The sequence below is a fragment of the Rhamphochromis sp. 'chilingali' genome, assembly GCF_963969265.1.
Source record: "Rhamphochromis sp. 'chilingali' genome assembly, chromosome: 6".
Classification (NCBI taxonomy): domain Eukaryota; kingdom Metazoa; phylum Chordata; class Actinopteri; order Cichliformes; family Cichlidae; genus Rhamphochromis; species Rhamphochromis sp. 'chilingali'.
The window spans coordinates 15,115,408-15,136,415 of NC_137933.1; the positions used below are offsets into that span (position 1 = coordinate 15,115,408).

Below are 21,008 nucleotides of genomic sequence, written 5' to 3' on the forward strand. Positions count from 1 at the left end.
TTGACCATTTGGGGTGAGCGGAGAGAGAAAGGATGAGCGCTGAAAAACAATAAACACTGAGCAGATTGGTGGTGCCAGTAAACAAAAGATCAGGAACACACAGCTCCAGAACCAGACGCACAGGCTCTGGAAAGAGAGGGGACAATGCAAAAACTATCCAAAGTGAATGACCTGCAATAGTTGTCAATCAAATTAATTTACATTGAACGAGAAGAGAGCAAAGCCAAGATGATAGGTGCACTGTGGGAGGTCCCACAAAAGAAGGGCCTATAGCATCATAAAAAAGGATTTTTCAGGGAACCACCTCTTATTATAGGTTTTCATCAAAAAGGAAAGTTTTAAGCCTACATGGAAACACAGTATATATGACAAAAACATTATATTGAATTATATGCAATATTATAAAGAGAAACCCACCCACACTCAGCAAGCACTTGGCAAACAGTGGGGAGTATGAAACTTCAGACAGAACTAAATTCAGGCAGCAGCTGGCTCCCTTGACCATTTCGGAAGGTCGAAACAGAGTTTTCACAATTTCAATAATCTTGAAAGTGTTAAAGCATGGGTGTCAAACATAAGGCCCAGTTGCCAAAATTTAGCTCTCCAGAGACTCCAGTTTGGCCCACTGTACAGCTTTGAAAATGAAAGGAGCATACAACACATATAGCTCATTAATTGATGTACTTTGTAAACTGGTACTACTGAAGTTTACTATGGTCACAGTGAACAAACACTTCCCAGTGTCTCAAGTTATTACAAGAGTAAGCTAAAGTCATATTTCTTATGGTTTGTCCCTGCTAATAGCACGACTCTCTGGATGGCATTGCTGGCAAAGACTCTATAAGGACCCACACAGTGTTGTTCACTCTGTCATCAGTCTGGATGGATAGTGCCTGCATTTTATAGAGGATATATGATACAGAATTTGGTGTTTTCCCCTGACATTTCCTTCTCTAACACTAATGATAGTTTTTGCTTTTCATGGATTGTCAAAAAAGTGGGTCTTCGTGCTCGAATCCTGCTTTGAATGTGTTTAGCTTACGTAGTATAGAATTTGGTGCTGATATTAACACATCACATCAGAAGGACTGCCTGTCAGATTGAGATGAACTGACATCCCCTTTGAAATCCTCAGAAACTAGACTCAACATAAAGTTCACACAGCTAGAAAGATTAATCCAAAGGTCAGCATGTTAATCCGGTCCTTTGTGTGACACAGAGTGTTGACTGTACTATCCCTTAGCCAACACATTCATTGCACTCATCTCTTAATGCAGCATAAAGCATCTGGTTAAGCAGTTTTTGCCACATTAAGAAAATAAATGTGCTGCTTACTGTTATTTCTTTGACTACCAGGTGGAGACCTTTTGAATCCCCCTCTAATCAATCCCATCATGTTTTAATTGCAATTATTACGCTGGTAATGCATGATGAGACTTGGAGATTGTAAGAAAAGGAAAACAATAGAGAGAGCCACAGTGAGGGACCGACAAGAATATGCCCTCGGTGTGGTCTGCCGGGCTGTCAGGCTTCATGTGGCCTGTTTGTGACGATGCAATGTGACAGCAATGGAGAGAGTGCGCTGGGGGCCATGTCCTTGATGATGAACTCATCCACTACAATCATCACTCTGCCCCCCCTCCTCTTGGAAGAGCATGCACACATGCGCTTGTGCGCACAATACACTACAGCCTCCCCGGAAACACGCACAAACACGCAGGATCCCCCAGCCCCCGGAGCACTCGGCGACCTACATCTGGTGTTGGAGAGTGCAGGGGCTAAGGTTGGTCCGGGCCAGCCAGCCCCCAGCAGACAGTGCAGAGTGTTCGTGTAGCGAGTAGCGTGTGTAAATGGCAAAGCGCTCCTGTTCTGCTCTTTTGTGTTGAAATGAATGCCTCCAGCATTCAAACAACACTGTGCACAAGTGTACCTTGTGTGCACGAGCACACGTGCAGCTAGAAGCCACGTGATCATATATGCACTTAATTAACAATTAAGAATAGGTCGCAAAGTGAGGTTTGAATGCACCCTGGTGCTTTGCTCATCCGAATGCACACTCTGTAACTTAATCATGCAGCTGCCCAGGTCATCCATGTGAAGACGGTGGACTGTGGTGCAGAGGAGCGCTTGTTAGTCTGATTATATCAGGTGGTACTCTAGTGGCACACATAGACAGCTCTAGGAATACTTGGTGGAAGAAGCATTCAGACCTGATCCTTTACTAACCTGGTGAGAGATGTATTCAGTAGTGGATGTGAAACATAACAAGAAGCAGCTTTGGTGCCACTTTTTGCAAGCAACCACAGGCCAAAAAGGTTTCTCATGAATTAAAAGCTGATGCTGTTATTATCAAATTCAGCATATGTAGTAGAAAGCCCAAATTGTAAATTCCCATGTTATAAATAAAATGCAGGTCATGAAAATTCAATGTATTTCTTCTCTCATGGGAATACAGACAGAAATGGCTTTTCTCTTGTTACCAAAGATGGCTCCATCTTCCAAAACCTTAGATGCTCCGCTCAGTCCATCTGTGTCTTCCTCATGCAAACCAGTGATTGGCCGAGGGACAGGCTGACACACAGAACTACACCGAAAGCCTTTTCATTGCAGTAAAGATGCTGGTTTGTAATTGATGTTGATCAAAAATGCAACATCTGAGCCATCTGTTTTTCTTGTCTCATTCAGGGTAAGGACATTCTCAGATTCAGCAGTCTGCGAAATGGGAACGATTTTCCCTCATTCTTCAACCTGCCCTGTGCTTACTGCCGTCTAGGCTGCAATTACCCTTCAAGATGACAACCATCAGCGTCCTACAGAGCAGCACATCGAACCACTGCTGATAATTTACATTGTTGAATATTAATAAAAGTCAGATTCAAGAGGGAAAGGTGCAGATTTTTTGTGAATAGAGAAAATGTCCCTTTGTTTAAAACCAGTTGCCCAAACAGCTAAATGTAGGAAATATGCCTTTGTTTATCCTTTTCCTGATTGACTGTGAATGAAATACTTATAAAATGAGTCAAAATTTTAAAAGCACATGGTAGAAATGCACAGTTATAAATAAATAAATAAATATGGATTTATTTTATCGAGCTACTTCAGTCTCTGATTCTTGGTGTTGTGCATGCTGCTGCACTCCATCATTTTAGCTACGTAAATAAAAGGGTGCCATCTTTATTCTTATGAGTGACACTCTTAATTTTCCTCCACTGTTGAATATGCAAAGGGAAAAAAACTTAACATAAAATTTCAAGAAAAATCTGATGATGAAGGCGACAAGTCCGAAATGAAGGCATGAATGGTGGAGATGCCACAATGAATTTGTGAAATTGAGAGTTTTGTGTACATTTTTTACTTTCAGTACTCACTGTTAGAACTAACTGATTTTTTTTTAGCACCACAAGTGAAGGCACATGCCTATGACAGTTTTTTTTTCTTCCACTTTCATCAATAAGTCAAACATTTGGCTTAATAGCTCCAATATTTGTGAGGTACCCTCTAAATGATGTAAATGTTTGGGTTGGTCTGGGACTTACAAACTTGAATTGTTGAGAAAAAATTCTGCAAAAAAAACTTTTAAAAAGTTAAATTTTGAGATAATAACCAAAAATATTTGAATTACAAATAGCAAAACAATTGTATCTATTTCTGTTAAGTGAAGAAAAAAAAACCACGCCCTATAATGTAAATTTCAAAATAAATGAAATGTTGATTTTAATTTTTATAACAGTTTTTATATAAAAATCATAAATTGGGCTGTTGTGTGTCATTTCGGTTTCTCCTTTCCTCTTCAGCATCTCTCTATGAGGAGTGCACGGCCTGATCGCTCTACTGTCACTCTAATCGCACAGACATGTATTCTCCATCAAATTCAGAGTTCTTTAAAACGTGCACTGCGTACAGTATAATAGAATATGAAGTGAGAGGCATCGCAATTTAGCAGGATCAGTTCAGTGATGCTCACCACACAGTCATATGTCAGCAAGCACTTGGCAAGCAGTGGGGAGTATGAAACTTCAGGCAGAACTAAATTCAGGCAGCAGCCGGCTGTCTTGACCATTTCGGAAGGATGTCCAGCTGGTGGGAGTTATGTAATTTGTATTCCAGTGTTGTGAGACAGTTGGATAATTAATTTTATATATATATATATATATATATATATAAAATTAATTAACAGTTGGATAATTAATTTTATATATATATATATATATATATATATAAAATTAATTATCCAACTGTCTCACAACACTGGAATACAAATTACATAACTCCCACCAGCTGGACAAGTAGGTGAACACAAACACACTCACACACTATCCATTCTGCCTGCAGGTTAAGTCGTGATGGACACACACACACACACACACACACACACACACACACACACACACACACACACACACACACACACACACACACACACACACAGAAAGCTGGATCTTGACGAGAATATTTAAATAAATGTAGGTGCTAAGATGCAGTACACTGACAAACAAGGATAGGCTGCACATGCAATAAAGCTAAAATCCAGGATGAGTGACTGAGTGGGGACCTGGACTGACCCAGGTAACATTTTAGGATCAGCATCTAAATGTAGCCTTAAAAATGACTTTGTGTGGTTTCAGTTAATCAACACAATTGTCAAGACACAATAGGAGTAAACAAATCACTGAACTGAATTTCCTTTAGGGAAATCCAAAAAGATCCTAGGGACTATTGCCACAAATGTGAAAACAAAGGTGTGTAAAACCCCTTGTATTTTGTGTGTAGAGAAAGCTGCGTGAAGTCTGGGAAATTGGCTCAACTGATGTAGTCTAAAAATTGCTTGGTGTAACACTTACCACACTCAGCTTTTGACCAAAAGAAAAATATTTCAGGTTTTCCTGATTCAGTTTTGACACTGATGTGATTTTTGCTGTTGTTGCTTTGTGTCTTCAGATAAAGACAGGAGTGTGTGCATCCTTTAGGTGTGTTATATTACCACAATTACATCTGGGTACATAATGTAAATGACAAATACACACTGTAACCACAGACACATCATACACATATGATGCATGTCTTTGGCAAACACAAAAATGTGTTTTTATAAAAATGCTAAAAACCAGAAAAGAGAGTAAAGACCTTGCTTCACTTCACTTCCTTCACAACAGAAGAACCACATGCAGGTAATACTACCTGCTCATATGTCAGCATCATTTTTTGGTACTGTGAGAGTTTTGCTGCACAACATTTTTTGCAGCCACACTAATTAGAGGAACCATTTCTAGGCTGAGTACTAAAAGTGGGGTTCCTGATTATAATCATGCTTCAGCACCACATAAACCATTTAGTCCTGTACAGTCAGTGTCATTTGTTGTCAAAAAACAGCAGAGAGAAAAATCCCCTCTCCTGTCATCAGTGTTCATGTTCAGGCTCACTCTGTGAAAGACGGCTCATTCATCTGCCATCTAACCAGCCTCACACCACCCACACATCTAGAAAGACAAGCGCACACATCAGAGAAACCACAAATCCCTGTCATGGATTTGTAATCTAATAAGTGCAAGAAATCATCCTTGTGACCGAGTTATTCCCAATAAGCTCCATGTTTGCCTGTTTGTGGCAGACGTAACAGGAAGCCTTTATTAAGTTCTTTGAAGACTTTAAAATATATTTTTTAACAAAGTACAGGTAAAAATTAGAGGACTGGTAGTGCTGTGGACTATCTGTCCTCCTGGTTCTTGAGTGTTTTGTGTCGTGGGTGGTGAAAAAAAGAAAAAAAAAAAAGCTGCCTCAAACTGATTTTCTTGGTTCTTTCTCTTATGAGGGCCGTCTAAGTGGGCAGGCAGCAGAAGCTCTCAGGTCCCGGTGACTCACCTGACAGCCTTCGTGGATCACTCTCCTCGTCAAAGCCCACTCACAGCCATCTAAAGTGGCCTTGTTTGCACTGCCTGTTTCATATGAATGTGCACATTATGCAATTAAAGAGCACTTCATCTTTTGAGCTGTAGACGCAGCTTTCAGAGGACAGCCTTCTTTTCACTGGCAGAGTAAGAATAGAGCACATCCAGCAAAGAATAATTGGGCATTATTGAGATGTGCGTCAGGATTAAGGACGACACTGTAACCACGACGCCGATTACTTCCCTTGATCGTCTCACAACCCCCTCCTCTAATCTGTTTTGTAGTATCTGAATGCATGTAGAGGATTTGGCATCACCTAGTGACACAAGAAGGAATGATATAAACTGTACATAAATATTTACCACAGCGTTTGGAACAGGAAAAAAAAAAACTCACCTTTTAAGCCATATTAAAAAAAACCAAAACATTTATTTCCCCATAAAACTGGAACGTTTATTTTGTTGTTGCTGGTTTTTTTTCCGTCTTCTTTTTTCATTTTAACTCTAAGCAAACATGAAGTCATAAATAACAGCATGTACCACTGGCAATGTTACACAACATACACACACGGAGCGTGATTACAATGCCAAAACAAAGTACTTGAACAGACACATGTTGAATACATGATAAACAGTGCACAATAAAAAAAATAATAAAAAATGTAAATATTGTACTTTGGATAAATGCATCAGCAAAACAGATTGTAACTGTCTGCAGTCTGACGTGTAGCTCAGATTCACATGTTAACAAACAGACAGCTCTCAGGCCTGTCTCCAGGATGTGTCTGTATTTAGATCATTCATAGCCGATGATACACTTTGTCCCCCGAAAAGCTTCTTTTCTTCTTTTTTTTGACAACAGAGCTGTGATTTTTCCACAACTCAGGCTGTTTCCACATTGCTGATCATGCCTGTACACCAACATCGTATAGACAAATACACACATACAGCACACACACACACACACACACACACACACACACACACACTCGTTATTCCATAGGCTCGTGAGGCACTAAGAACAGTCCAGTCTTCCCAGCAGTCCGAGGTCTCCTTGTTTCAGTGTACCTGAATGACACTGCAGCGAGTTCAGCTGTAGTAGATGATTTCTGGTATCTGCCCGTCCTCCACGGATGTGCCGTTGTTATTTCCAGGTGAACTAAAAAAGAAAAATGTTGTCTTGGCCCCCGATGCCAATTCCTGGGTCACTTTCTTTAACCCTTTAGTGCCATAATGCGAGTCGGGGCCCTGAGTTATAAAATTAAAAAGACAGACGTTAAATTAAGCTCATTTTCAATCATTCCTTCAATTCAGTTTTCAAATACAGTGACCTCGGGCTGACCTTTAAGGTGGCGCACGCAGTGTAGCTGACGTTGGGTAGGATTTCCACGGGCTCTTTGAACATCACTCGGAACGTGTTTGCTGTGCCATCGCAGCTGAAACCTGTCTCGTTCTGTCCCAGTGTGATGCGTTTGTCGCTCTCTATGATCTACAGAGGAACAGGAGAAAGTCTTCACTGAATGTACAACAACTAAATCAACTTTTTACACAGCTGGCAGCATCAGTGTCACATCTGTTTACTGGTGGATTTCTGTAGCTGTAACAAACGTGGAAGCCCCCTGAAATAAACTGTTACACAGCACATATTCAGCTATGTCTCTTCTTACTGGGGACTAAAGTTAACAGGCACAGAGACCAGCCTGTGACCGCTAAACTGCTGAATTCAGTCGTCGATCGTTTTCGCCTGTGTGACTGGGGTTCTGGTTTAGTTTAGATGAGCAGCAGCGATAGGAGGGATCACACGCATAAAGGGCCCCAGGCTATACTTTGAAATGCAGGGATGATGCAAATCTTGGACCTTTACATCACAGATTGTAATCAGAACATCTACCGAGCACTGTAAGAACCTGGGCTGTTCACTGGTGTACAGAAGCTTCTGTTAGACTTTTTAACAAATACAGGGAACTGAACAAGTCAGTTGGCATTTGATGGCGCATTTTTAGTAAAATAACTGAAAGGCAAACACTTGTCAGGGCTTGGTGTTTGACAGAGATAAAAGGTCAGCTACTGAACACTCGCTTTTAGCAATCGCAGGATCTTCAGCCATGTTTTATCTTAAAGCTTGTGTTCAAGCAGGAAACAGAGAAAACCGTCATATAAAGAGGAATTATAAATTACACAATAAAAGAGAGTGAGGTTACCATAAAGCAGATCTAGACAGCACACCCTTTTTTGGTATCTTTATTGCATATTTTGGAAAGGATATTACTACTGTGTTCAGATTTTTAATTTCCCCACTTACCGGTATTTTTTTAACATTATTTCAGCTTTTTTCATAAAAGCAATGTTTTTATCTTTATTGCCAATGTGTGAGCGGACTGTAACGTTACTTAAAAAATAAGATCTTTTCCAGCTCTGGGTTACCTCCAGCAGCCTGTGCAGTAACCTTAATGTGAGGGACTCGGATGAGTTGCCCGCTCCTTAACGCCTTGCCTTTGTCTCTTTCTTCCATTCCTCTACAGCACCAACACTGAGCAATACTGGCTATTTTAGATTGGAAATGGAGTCCACTAATTTCTAATGTATGCTTTCCTTCCTGCTAATGGTACTGCTAGCAAAATCTGATGTGACTGGAAACACTAGCTAGCTAGATTGACTCTACAGCTAAGAGGATTAATAACAGTAACTAATGTATTATGTGTGTATTATATAAAACGATGCTTTTTTTTGCCTGTAATTATAGAATAAAAGCTTTGATGCATAAATAACCGTAATAAATAACAGGAAGACCCAAGGGTAATGTCAGGGTTCAGTTACCTTACTATAAATATTATACTGGTATAAGGAAGTGAGGCATACAGATTATACACTGGTGTCTCGCTTGCTTTCACACTGAAGAACATTATTCTGAAATTGTCCCACAATTTGTAGATTTGCAGTTTTTTGCAAAACAGTGAAACTCTGCCTCTCATGTTACTGAACTCAGTAGCGCTTACTTTTCCATTCTTTTGTTTCCCTTGTCCCAATTTTTTTGACAGGTGTTGCTGCCATCAAATTCAGAAGGAGCTGATGTTTTTCATTCAGTGGTAAAAATTTCTTATTTTAAACATGTGACATTTTTCTCTGTTTTTCTGTGAATAAATTACATGTTTATGAGATTTGCACTGTATCCTGTTTTTGTTTACATTTCACTCTCCATCCCAATTTCTTTGGACATGACACAGTATACAAAGCTGCAGGACAGTCTTATGTATATCTCATCATTATTTTGGCCAATGCTAGCTCTTAGTTTGAGCATATGCTGTATGCTCATGCAAGCTACAGAGACCTGGCTGCAGTTTAGTTAAAAGCCTTGAGGAATAATTTGGGGGATTTTACACACTGAGCACTTAACTTATAGTTTAAAGCTAAGATATATTAAGTGAGGATTGATGCTTGTGTTACCACAACTCTGTATTTTAGAAAAGGTTGTTTTTCTTGTGTTTTTTTTTTTTTAATTCACTTTAATATTTCAAAGTTGTTGTTTTGTTTTTTACTTGCTGGCAATAATATAAAAATGAAATGACACTGAGTTCTACTAAAAAGTTATAAACCCACTCATCAGCAGTGTAAGTATTTTTTCTTGAACCTCATTATGTCTCCGTGCCAGAAGTTACCTGTATGTTGACCTGATAGTCAGTGGGTCCATGTATGGAACCATACAAGCCAAAACCCACTATGGATATTCTTCTGTTAACATTGAATCTGCAGAGAGAGAAAGAGATGGAAAGAAAATGAGAAAAATCAAGTGTTAATAATTAAAAAACAAAAAAAACAACCATCAAGCCTCCGCTCACCTGATCCTGTCGCTGGTACCACTGTACCCCCATCGACTCTCAACCTGCTGGAATCTATTAATGCTGCACTCCTCCCCCCTGAGGCAGCAGCGAGGCCTGTCGATGTAGTCGACCCGCGGTTTGGGGTTTACTGTAAAGTGTAAAAACAGATTTACCACCTCCCGATCGAACAATATTCCAGACTGGGCAGGCCCTGTTGCACAAGAAAGAATATCAAACTGGTTTCTGTGGTTTGAGTTGTACATGAGGAACATGATGGATATGCTTAGTGATGGCTGAACTGGTAAGAAGAGTGTTGCAAACATCACAGCATTGCAAATAAACTCATATTTCTGTGATTCACTTACCGGCAGCAAACTCCTCAACAGTCATGAGCGGGAAGCGGATGAGCGGGAGGGCTTTCCCCAGAACCTTCTGTTTGTTCTCCGCGGTCAGAGGAAGCTGTTGCCTGTAACACTCAGCCTCCGCCCAGCGGACCACCGCTCCAAACAGACGGTTCTCCCTGATGCTTAGTGTGTCTCTTTCAAGCACCGCGCAAAGAGTGTCTACACATGCAAATACACAGAAGTCTTAATATTTAACAAGTCGCATGCAAACCGTGGACAAGAAAACACCTGATCATAAACGCTCACATACCAAGGTCAATATCTGTAAATCCCTCTGCATTTATTGCATCTGCTGTGCTTTTGTCGATGGTGTCTAAGCAGAGACTGGCGAGCTGAGGCTCATCAAATAACCTGGCCTGTAACAAGACCACAAAAGTATCCATGTAAGTGTCGATTCTGGTCATTTATCTTGAACGCAGCAAAGGAGGGTATCGAATTTACCCCCAAACACGTTAGAACAAGCAAAAACAAAACTGAAAGTTTAATGCAAACACTAAAACAATCCAAGTTGGGTGGAACCTCATAATGCTAATGAATAAATCTCCCAAACCACCACTGCTAATAAAGAAAACACTGCTCAGAATATGGTTGCTTTAGCTTATTTACAGTATTGTTTATAGTTTTGTTCTAGTTGCTGCTGAGACCTTTTCTACCCCCCAATCAGATTCAGTAGCAGCCTGAGGGCACAGCAGCCAGCCACTGAACAGAATGCTGAACCCAAACAAACGGCAGCATAAACCAAAAATAGAACAGCTAATGTTGTAAAAGTCCTGCCAGCGATGGCTGGGAGGTGGTCTGGTGCTGACACACACACACACACACACACACACACACACACACACACACACACACACACACACTTAAAAGAAATACAGTTTATCTCTAACTGTAAGAGCTGCTGTTGAACAGACGGTAAGAGCAATGCCAGATTTTCATTAGATTTTTTTAACATATTGCCTGGAAAATGCATAAAAAAAAAATACACATAGCTGATATTAAAACCCTATTCATGCCCGCCATTAAAGAAATCTGACTCTTTGTAGACTACATAAATCTGACTATTTATATCTAGTGCCATCGAGGATGGTTCAAAACCAAGCAAGTTAACTTGCAGAATTAAAAGGAATATTTCAACATTAAAAATTTCACAAACCGAAAGTACAATCCAGGCCATCTGGATCTCTCAGTTTTAACGTAAAGGATGCACTATAGTCGAGGAGAGTGAAAGTAACCTGAGTGAGAAGCATAAATGCGTTGTCAGCTCTGAGATGTTTGGTGAGGAACTCCACGCAGTGCCCCTCCAGAGCAGGGACCGCATACTTCTTAGCCGTGTACAGAGTCGTCATCACCGTCTCGGGACCAATGTGGACCTCGTCAGAATAGAGGAACCTGTAGAGAGGAAACAGGCACCAGAACAAAGGGAACAATTACATTTTCATAGTTATTCTACGTAAATTCTTAATATTTGTAGGCCATGCTAAGATGGAGGTGCCTCAACATTTTGAGTTACAAGGAACAAGTTCATACAAACATCACTACTCATTTGGCATAAACTGAAATGGTCCTCTAGATAATCACAACAGTTCTTTACTCATTATTAGCTTGAATCACCAGACACCCTGAGATACGATACTATCACAATATTTCCCTCATGATTTGCTATAATTGTAATTTTTACCATTTTGCAATAAGCTGAGTATTTCAATAACATATACAGTTATTTATTACCTAAATATATCATCAAAGTATATATTTTATCCAATAACATAAAGTTATATGCTTCAGTTATTTTTCTGTTGCAAAATGAGATTGTCAAGCATAACAACAATGTCACTAAAATCATCCATCAATGTTGCCCTTCTGTGATTGAATGGGGTCAAGTTGGCAATTATATACTTTGTCCAGCTGAGTGTGTCCATCATTTGTGGTGATAGTTGTGTTTTTTTTTTTCAGTTGAGCCCATTTATTGCTTGGCTAGCATTATTTTCTCCTGCACCACCATCCTAAATCAGAATCAGAATTATAATTTAGGATGGTGGTGCAGGAGATAAGCCCTCTTCTTAGTAGAGTAGTATTACAGGGTGTTTTCATGTACTTATTATTTATCTGTTTATTTTCATTCATCTAATAAAATATCGATATTTGGTGTCCCTGCGTCGATACAATATCGTGAAACTGTACTGTATCGCTATACCCTCCCCCACCCACCCCTTCTAATTATTAGTTTCTTAGCAGTTCGTATTTGAGTTTTTACCTTTCAAATTCTTTAATTTGAAAGAAAAGGTCTGAAGGTCACTTTGCTGTGAGACCTCTAAAATCAGGAAGTCAAATTAATAAGTGATAAACTGTTTTTAATAGAGTAGGTTAGAGCGAGGTTTCGTATTTTTCATTAGGGTTAAACATGAGAAATCCCCTAAAAACAATATGGTGGGCCACATAAGCGCCTTGACTTTGATTAACTTTTAAATGCTGTTTTTAATGTTTATGTGCACTTTGATCATGAGGTATGCATGAGGTTTTTACCACCCGGAAATAGTGTGGTACTAGGTGGTCTCGAATGCAGGCAGGGCTTGGGGTTCACCTGTCCTACCTGAGCAGCGCGAGGAAGGCGGCCGGCTCCACATCAGGCAGCTCGATTTCAGCAGAGGTCGTGGCCATCCCACCGTTAAACATGGCATCAAAAACGGCACTGCCAGCGGCCAGGACGAACTTATGGGCCGGTATCCTCTGGGCCTGTCTTCCTTTCCCGACTATGAACCTGACGTCGCTGAGAAGCTCGTTGTTGAAGAGGAAGGCGAAGCGCTCCTTTAGGGACCTCTTCGTCGCCTGCCAGTTGTACATGGGCTCCCGGTGAAGGCCGAGGACGGGCGGGGAGCCGGACGGGGTAGGAGCGGAGGCTGGGACGTTGGAGAGCGCTGCTGGTGCTCCGCAATGAGCCGAGTTGGATGCTGCCTCCTGACCGTCATGGTTTGACGGCAATCCGCCACCACTGCTCCCGGTCGCCATAACGACACACTGTTTTTCAGTGTACTTTCACAGAAACGGCCTCGTTATTGACACGCAGACACGCACTCGCCGTAATGTTTTTGTTGTTATTCATTTACGTGGTATCCATCGCAGCAGACGCCATCACTCATCACTAGCTACCTGCTAGCTACAGAGTCTCCGGAAGTGGCGTGGGTATACTTCCTCCAAAATATTTTTTTTGTCCTGAAACTTTATTGTTCACTTCTAGATAAAAAAAAAAAAAAACGAACAAAGAAAAAACTTGAACAGTGTCTTAACATACAGATTTTTTTCCTTCTTTTTATCTATATGACCGTTTTGGGCACAATACAATCGGCAAATATGTTAAATAGAATAGAATTAAAATAATAAAATTCTTATTAAAAGCAGCATTTACATTCAAACGTGGACGGACGTGTGAGCAAGAGGCACTACACTCTATTTTTTAATTTTTTAAATATTTTTTGATCATTACACAATTGGCGCATTAATTCAAACTTAAAATGTAAACAAATAAATAAATACATGTGTAATTTATAAAAAACAAATAATAAGCCATTAAAAATTTATTTATAAAGGTCAGGCATCAATTGTAAACTTTTTATCAGATATTAGCTGCTGTATTCTATAATTTTTAAAACCCTTTTTTAATTATTAAACATAAAGTTAAAAATTGTCCCTCGTACTAAATACTCATTCAGTATTTATTGGCAAATATTTGCTTGAATACCCTATTCACTATAGTTATTCAAACAATTACAAAGCATATAGATCAACCCTCTGTGAACTAAGAGAATCATTTATGATTACTTTATTATAAATGTTATGCCAAAAGGGTTGAAATTGGAGTAATATGGCTGAAGGGGTATCTTACTTTTATTTGTAGCTCATGACATAAATGACATAAATAAATACTCAGGACCACCAAAATACTGATTAATAATATTTTATATGCGTTTAACACATGTTTGTAATACTTGTTCTATATGCATGGTAACAGTGTTACAAATCGGTGCTACGATTAGTGTTTTCTTAGAAAAAAGATGCAGCTGTGAATTGCAATAGACTGTGAATTAATAAATGCAGGTGTACTAATAAAGAAATAAAACGCTGAAATGTAATTGTCTTCTTTTGGCTAGTGAAACACTTAACCCAGTCAGAAAAGATTAGAAAATGCTAAATATGTCAAAGAAGACTGACGTTTTGTCGACCAGTGGTAGCTATCAACACATGGATGAAAGTGCCACTTCATCTTTGTCATGTTGTCTCATGGTCTCACTGCTTGTCTATTCTTTTGTCAGGTCGAATAGGTTTCAGTAACAGGACTGTTAGATTCTTCTTTAAAATATGTCAATGTTTAATAAATTGGTTTAAAAATCACAAGAGACGCTACAAAACAAAATGATGGATTTATAACTTATTTTAAATCGTATATTTGACATGTATTTGGTTTTCAAGAAACTAGCCAAAGTGAAAAATGCAATTTAGGTTTTCTCAAGAATAATATCTTTGGATACTTGTTTTCAACAACTGGGTTTAAATTTAGTCTCAGAACAAAAGTAATTTACACACCAAATGTATGTTTTAGTATGTTGTGCTTTTTTTTTTTTGTTTTATCCACTTTTCTTTATTTTCCTATTATAAACCTCCTCATCCTTGCTTGACGTTTTCCAGTTGACCGCGGGGTGTCAGTGTCTCTTCGTTAAAAACAAACACACAAACAAACAAAACCGGTTTTTTCACAGATGGTATAATATATATTTTTGTTAAGCACAGTGAAGCTGCCCGAGAAAAAACATCTTAATTTTTCATTTAGGACGAATATAAAGTTGTGGCGTCCCTGTCCTATTTTGTTATTTTGTAATTTTTTGTATTTTTCATGGACTATCATATAAATTCATTTGCACAGCCTCTATATGTATTATTTTACTATTCCCTCCAGCTTAGTATTTGGATGTATAGAATAATATGAATGAATGAAAAAAATCGCCACTTCCATCAAATCAGAGATTAAAAAAAAAGCAAAAAAAGTTTCAAAAAGAAGAAGAAGAGAAAGGCACGAGAATTGTTAATTTACTACATTAAGTTCTGCAGAAAGTCGGGGTTTTTTTTACGTTTCTTTCCAGGTGAGGGCCCGCCCCCACCATCTGAAAGCTGAAGCTCGTTTGAGTGTAGTGCATGTGTAGGTAAACAGAGAAAGAGAGAGAGGAGAGCAGGCAGACAGACCAGACAAGATTGAGCATGCATGCGGGAGCCGAGCTCAAAGTTTCTTTTTTTTTTTCCGGCAACACTCTGACTTTCCTCCCATCCTGTGAAATGTGACTCGCAAGCTAAGCATGAACATTTTCTGGGGCTGATTTGTTTAATTTAAGATTTTAAGTTCTCGCTCAGACAAATCGCTCGGTGCGCAATGAGCGCGTCTGCGGGAACGGGAGTGTTCCTGCTCTCCCTGATGTCTATCCCCATCTGCTATTTATTCAATTCTCTCATTTACAGCAACAGGTACGTGGAAACTGGTTCACATATTAACTGTTGGAATTCCGACTTCCACCATCAGCAGCGAGGAGTAGCTACTCTGAGAATCATTTATCTGCTTTTTTTCCCCATGCAGTGCTGAAGCTTTCTTCTTCGCTTGGTGCACAACAGTTCTTATTCTGGCCATTTCAGCTCGTTTTATGCTTAAAAAGAAGGCTCCAGTAGATCCACTTTTTTATGGTAGGATTTCTCAAATGCACGTTTCTTGCTTTGACCAACAGCGACCGAGGGAAGTGTTCATTACAGATCAAAGCTCGAGTTAGGACTTTCTGCATATTGTACCTATAAAAACCTGTTGCAGTATTTAGAAAGCAGTGATTTTTAAAGCAGCACGTAATGTTTGCAAGTTGTCCTGTCTTTAATTAGAAATTAATATATCAAATATACATCTGTGAAGTGTATGCAGTGCATGCATTCCTCAGTGTGGTGAATCTGATCATTGGACTGGAGCAAGACAACATCATTGATGGATTTGTGACATTTTACCTCAAAGAGGCAAGTGTTGCTCTATTGTGTCCAGATTATGAATGCCCCCACTTCCTCACAGTTTTACTGATAAATCTACATCGTGTTTCAGGCAGATCCACATGTCAACACAGCACATGGGCACATGATATCGTACTGGGATGGCTGCGTGCACTATCTCATGTATCTGCTTATGATTGCTGCAATAACTTGGGGGTAAGAGCTGTCTTGTTTCCAAGGTTATTCACCACAGCTGCATCACTAAGTAAGGAAAATATTTGCCACTTAATCCCATCCATATTATACTGTTTGATAAGATAAGCTTGATAATGTATCTATATACCTAATTCTTTGAAACTACAATATGATCATCTGGCCTTGTTACATGGTTTGGGCAGGGGCAATTACAGAGCTATTGGACTCTACTGGGTGGGATCTTTTCTCATGCGTGCAATGGTCTACATTCTTGGGAATGCTGTCGGTAAGTACACTAAAAATAATGGGATGCTTTTAGATAGCCTGTGTAGGGTAACCCACATTCCCCCCCCCCCCCCCCCCCCCCCCCCCGCCCCCCAACAACACACACACACACACACACACACACACACACACACACACACAGAGAGAGAGAGACTTTTATATCCCGTTTGCTTACAGGGATTTAAACTAGATCATTTCTGATCTAGTTTTTCCCCTCATTTTTCCCCAGGAAAGTATGGGACTCACGTTGGCCCTCTCTTCATCCTCCATTTGTTGTACATCTCAGTGTCAGTGTGGGCTTGCTTCCGCATCTTTTGTCAGCCTTCTGCACGAGACGTTGAGCTATCAGTAAGAACCTGACTGCCGCCGCTCTCACAGAGAAAACACCTACTTTTATTGCCCTTAGTCCAATCCATCAGTGAGTCCGTCTCAGGTGTCTGTGAGATTATTCTGACGAGTAATTACCACCACAGAAACAGTGCAAAAAAAATGTATGGGCACATTTCTCAGAGTCATTATAAGTTAGGCAAATATGTCTTTGATAGTAGATATATTTAAACATAACTGAAGTTTAAACAGATGCCCATTTATTGGTGACATTTCTTTCTGAAGGGCAGCACAGTGGCAAGGTGGTTAGCACTGCTGCCGCACAGCATCAGCATCAGGCTGGGGTCTTTCTGTGTGGAGTTTGCATGTTCTCCCTCCGGGTACTCCGGCTTCCTCCCACAGTCCAAAGGCATGCAGTTTGTGGGGATAGGTTAATTTGTTAATCCAAATTGCCCATAGGTGTGACTGTGGGAGTGAATGTGAGCGCGAATGGTGTCTGTCTCTGTGTGTTAGCCCTGCGACAGACTGGCGACCTGTCCAGGGTGTACCCCGCCTCTGTGAAATAACTGCGATCTACCTTATATCCACAAGGTAAGGGTTAAAGTGTCTTATCTGCTGGAAACACATCCATACTTTGCATCTGCAAATGTTAGTGTTGCTGTTGTGTTCTCAGGACATCGAGGAGGCTCACAGGGCAGGCTTGCTCCGCAGACCTGTGGACTTGGTATTCATCATCTACCTCATTCCAGCGCTGGCTTTCTGTGTGTTCAGAGGCCTGGTAAGAAACCTCATGGTAATCGGCTTGCCCAGCTCTAGATTACTTTCTTAGCGTTGGGTGTCTCTCACATATCAAACTGTTATGTTATGTGTTCGAGGTTGTTCTTGACTGTTCCAGCAAATGGTGCCAAGACTACACACAACAGTATGAACCATACCTCAAAGACCCTTCAGCCTACCCTAAAGTACAGGTAACACGGTGACAGTAAACACTCCAAAAACGTCACTCTAATGCTGTAATGTTAAGCCACATATCTAAAAAAGTAAACTGTGTCTCTGTTTGACAGATGCTGGTGAGCATGCTGTATTCTGGGCCCTACTACATCATTACTCTGTATGGGCTGTTGGTCCCAGGATGTGACTGGATGCCAGACCTGACTCTTGTACACTCAGGAGCATTGGCACAGGTACTGTTGATCTCCGTATACAATGAGGGGCCCCTCACAAGTTAGAAACACCTAACGTCTCTAACTTGTTCCGAATATCTGGAAACCAAATGTGTAAGTGATGAAAGGGTTGCCAGGTTTTAAAAATGAAAGTCATGTGAAAGAGTCGTTTACAGTCTTTTGTTTTCCCACATGACATCATAGATCCAGGTAGATTATGTAATGTTACACAGAGACTGAGAGCCGGCTTCTGGCCAGTTCGGTAAACTTTCTCCTCTGTAGTGATTGCAAGTTGGTCTTTGTTTAGTGTACTCTTCAGAGCTGACAGACTCCAGTGGCTCTATTTACATCTAAAGATGGAAAGGGAAGAGTTGTGCAGCCATTGTGTTTGAGCTGCAGGCTGGCGCGTCACTCATCGGCAGGATAAGGGCAGAAGCTGACTTCAGACCAAGAGGAATGGTGGTATTGGTGGTATTCACTTAAATGTCAGCTGTTCAGCCAGGATATAAATAGGAAGGTTGATCCTTTGGCAGCCTTGGTTGCTATGAAACATGTCATGTGTCAGCAGCTTTCTACGAAAAGGTAAATGACAGAAGTGTATTAGATTGAAAATCATATGAAGATCAGTGGTGGTGCCAGAATGCAGGCATCGTCAGTCCAGTAAAGGAATAATTCACTCCAAAACAGCTGTTACTTTGTTTTTGTATGCTTCAAATGGGTTTCCTGTGTAAGCCCTTCTTGCTCTGTTATTGTAGATAGATCATTGCTTCCAGCAAGAAAATGTGGGCTTTAGCATCACAAGATTTCCTATAAGATTTATGACTTTGAACTGATGTTTAATTTACTAATACATGATAATAAGACAATAATGTGCCCAAATGTCTCACTATCCCAGACCACTGAGATTCTGTGGGACAAAACAACAACTAAAAATCTTAGTTATTATAGTTTTTTATTTTCTATTATTTTCTGTTTTGATTTTTTTTTTAAATTCAGTTTAGTTTCAGTTAGGATATTTCTGCTATATTCTTATTTTATTTTTGTTAGTTTTCCAACTTCACAAAACAATTGCAGTTATTTTAATATTTGGTTTTTATTTCTGTTAACTAACATTTTTCTACTTTTGGTTTTTAGTTTGGTTTTAGTTAACTATATTAACCCTGGTGCTGACATCTAATTCTATCTTGTTTTCTAAAATTCATAATTCTTTTTGAATTCTTTTGAATATTCATTTTTTTTTACATCATGAGCTCAAAATATTGTTAAAAATGTAAGAGATATTTAAGACCAAGATACACGGTATGGACAAACGTATTGGGCAGCACCTTTTAGTGACTGAATTCAGGTGTTTCGTTCAGTATTGAGCTGTGCAGCCACCCTTTATAAACATTTGTGTAAGAATGGGTCCTTCTAAACAGCTCACTGAATTTGAGTGCAGCAAGTCAGTGTCTGAAATTTCTTCCCTTCTAGATAGATATTGCTTTGGGGCTTGTTTTTCTGGCCTGTACACTTTAGTTCCAGTGGAGGGGACTCTTAAAGTTTCAGGTTACAAAGACATTTTTGACTATTAACAGTTTAGGGAAGGGCCTTTTTCTTTCCCAGCATCTCTGTGCACCATGCCATAAAGCAAGGCCCATGAAGGTTTGGTCAAATGAGTGGAAGAACTTGACTTGACACAGCCCTGACCTTAACCCCATTTACCACCTTTGGGATCAACCAGAATGGAGGTTGTGAGCCGACCCCTCTTGTCCAACATCAGTGTCAGGCCTTGCAAATGCCCTTCTGGGTGAAAGGGCAAATATTTCTACAGGCACCGTTCAAAATCTTGTAGAAAGCCAGAAGAGTGGAAGCTATAGCTGTAAACAGGGACCAACTCCATAGTAATGCCTATGAATTCACAGTGGGATGTCAAACAAGCTCCTGCAGATGTAATATGTAGGTGATCTTTGTCCATATAGTGGTTATATAAGAATCTTGGTGAACATACCAGCTGTGAAGCACATGCTTATTATCCCTCTCTGCTGCGTTTCACAGGCCCAGTTCTCCCACATCGGTGCATCTCTTCACACACGGACACCGTTTTCATACAGAGTACCTGTGGACAGCCAGCCTGTCTTCTTGCTGGTCAATGTGCTGTACATGCTGGTGCCTCAGGCTCTGTGCTACCGCTGCTGCACACAGCCCGCCTTCTTCCTCAGGACAGCGCCAGAGAAGAAAAATGAATGACAGACTGTCAGGGGGACAGAGAGAGTGCCACAGATGCCAAAGATGCCTAAAATAAAGGCCCGAAGAACTCGCAAATTCCTGCTGTGTTTGCAGTTATTAGCGGTTGCTATTTTAGAGAGGAAACTGCCACCTGTAAACTTCATGGGGTTATGTGGAGGTGCTAGAAATGGACAAAAATGGAAATTGTGCCATCTACTGTTTTTGATCTGCCGCTTTTTATTGAAAATCTCTGTGTGTAAAGCAGCAGCATCCACATAAGGCACACACAATGTTACACTGCAGGCAATGGTGCGTTAGAGTTGTGTAACAGATTGATATGACTCACAATAGTCATTGTTTGGTATAAAAACAAAACTGTCGTTTGTCGCTGAGATTTCTGCACAGTGCCTACTTGGCAAATAAATTAATGTGACTGTGCCTTTCACAGTATTTATTAGCTAATAGCAATTTTTTAAAATTTCTTTTAACTTTTTGTTTTTTTATTCAGTGTGGTTTCAGTCAGTTTGCAGAGTGGGTTCCCTTGATTCAGTTTAGTTTTAATTGTCTGAAAATGATTAGTTTAAGTTTGGTTTTTAGTAGTTTCCTTGTTAGTCTGAGTTTCCTCAATTACATTTTAATTATTATTGTATGCCAGGGGCAAAATTTAGGAAAATCCTTACAGCTAATGCAATGAAATCTGTAACAAACTAACAAATACTA

General features: G+C 40.0%; 2 protein-coding genes across 4 annotated transcripts; one reads left to right on the forward strand and one right to left on the reverse strand.

The window, feature by feature from the left end:
- Window positions 1–6,719: 6,719 nt before the first annotated feature.
- Window positions 6,720–13,288, reverse strand: LOC308398079 (BTB/POZ domain-containing protein 1-like). Of its 2 annotated transcripts, none has more exons than XM_080884479.1 (8): window positions 12,698–13,288; window positions 11,340–11,496; window positions 10,358–10,463; window positions 10,069–10,266; window positions 9,722–9,851; window positions 9,542–9,629; window positions 7,228–7,374; window positions 6,720–7,133 (listed from the first exon to the last, which is right to left on the reverse strand). In XM_080884479.1, exons 1-8 carry the CDS (start codon window positions 13,111–13,113, stop codon window positions 6,975–6,977), a joined length of 1,401 nt encoding a protein of 466 aa, XP_080740605.1. In that variant the 5' UTR covers window positions 13,114–13,288; the 3' UTR covers window positions 6,720–6,974. The 2 variants fall into 2 exon arrangements, with proteins under 2 accessions (XP_080740605.1, XP_080740604.1); XM_080884478.1 differs by having other exon boundaries at window positions 9,722–9,914.
- Window positions 13,289–15,197: 1,909 nt separating this feature from the next.
- Window positions 15,198–21,003, forward strand: LOC308398080 (transmembrane 6 superfamily member 1-like). 2 transcript variants are annotated; one of them, XM_080884480.1, is made up of 10 exons: window positions 15,198–15,615; window positions 15,725–15,828; window positions 16,046–16,147; window positions 16,230–16,329; window positions 16,512–16,594; window positions 16,823–16,941; window positions 17,594–17,698; window positions 17,796–17,888; window positions 17,985–18,104; window positions 20,118–21,003. In XM_080884480.1, the coding sequence occupies exons 1-10, from the start codon at window positions 15,524–15,526 to the stop codon at window positions 20,307–20,309; spliced, it is 1,110 nt and encodes a 369-aa protein (XP_080740606.1). In that variant the 5' UTR covers window positions 15,198–15,523; the 3' UTR covers window positions 20,310–21,003. The 2 variants fall into 2 exon arrangements, with proteins under 2 accessions (XP_080740606.1, XP_080740607.1); XM_080884481.1 differs by lacking the exons at window positions 15,198–15,615; window positions 15,725–15,828 and having other exon boundaries at window positions 16,060–16,143.
- The last annotated feature ends 5 nt before the right edge of the window (window positions 21,004–21,008 follow it).

Bases quoted from the DNA above. Each gene is read 5' to 3' on its own strand.
- LOC308398079 (XM_080884478.1), bottom strand. From the start codon at position 13,113: ATGGCGACCGGGAGCAGTGGTGGCGGATTGCCGTCAAACCATGACGGT. The intron at 7,375-9,541 runs GTAACTTCTGGC...GTTCCTCTGTAG, and splicing joins ACTATCAGGTCAACATACAG to ATCATAGAGAGCGACAAACG. The intron at 7,134-7,227 runs GTCAGCCCGAGG...TTTATAACTCAG, and splicing joins CTGCGTGCGCCACCTTAAAG to GGCCCCGACTCGCATTATGG.
- LOC308398080 (XM_080884480.1), top strand. From the start codon at position 15,524: ATGAGCGCGTCTGCGGGAACGGGAGTGTTCCTGCTCTCCCTGATGTCT. The intron at 16,330-16,511 runs GTAAGAGCTGTC...TGGTTTGGGCAG, and splicing joins ATTGCTGCAATAACTTGGGG to GGGCAATTACAGAGCTATTG. The intron at 16,595-16,822 runs GTAAGTACACTA...ATTTTTCCCCAG, and splicing joins CATTCTTGGGAATGCTGTCG to GAAAGTATGGGACTCACGTT.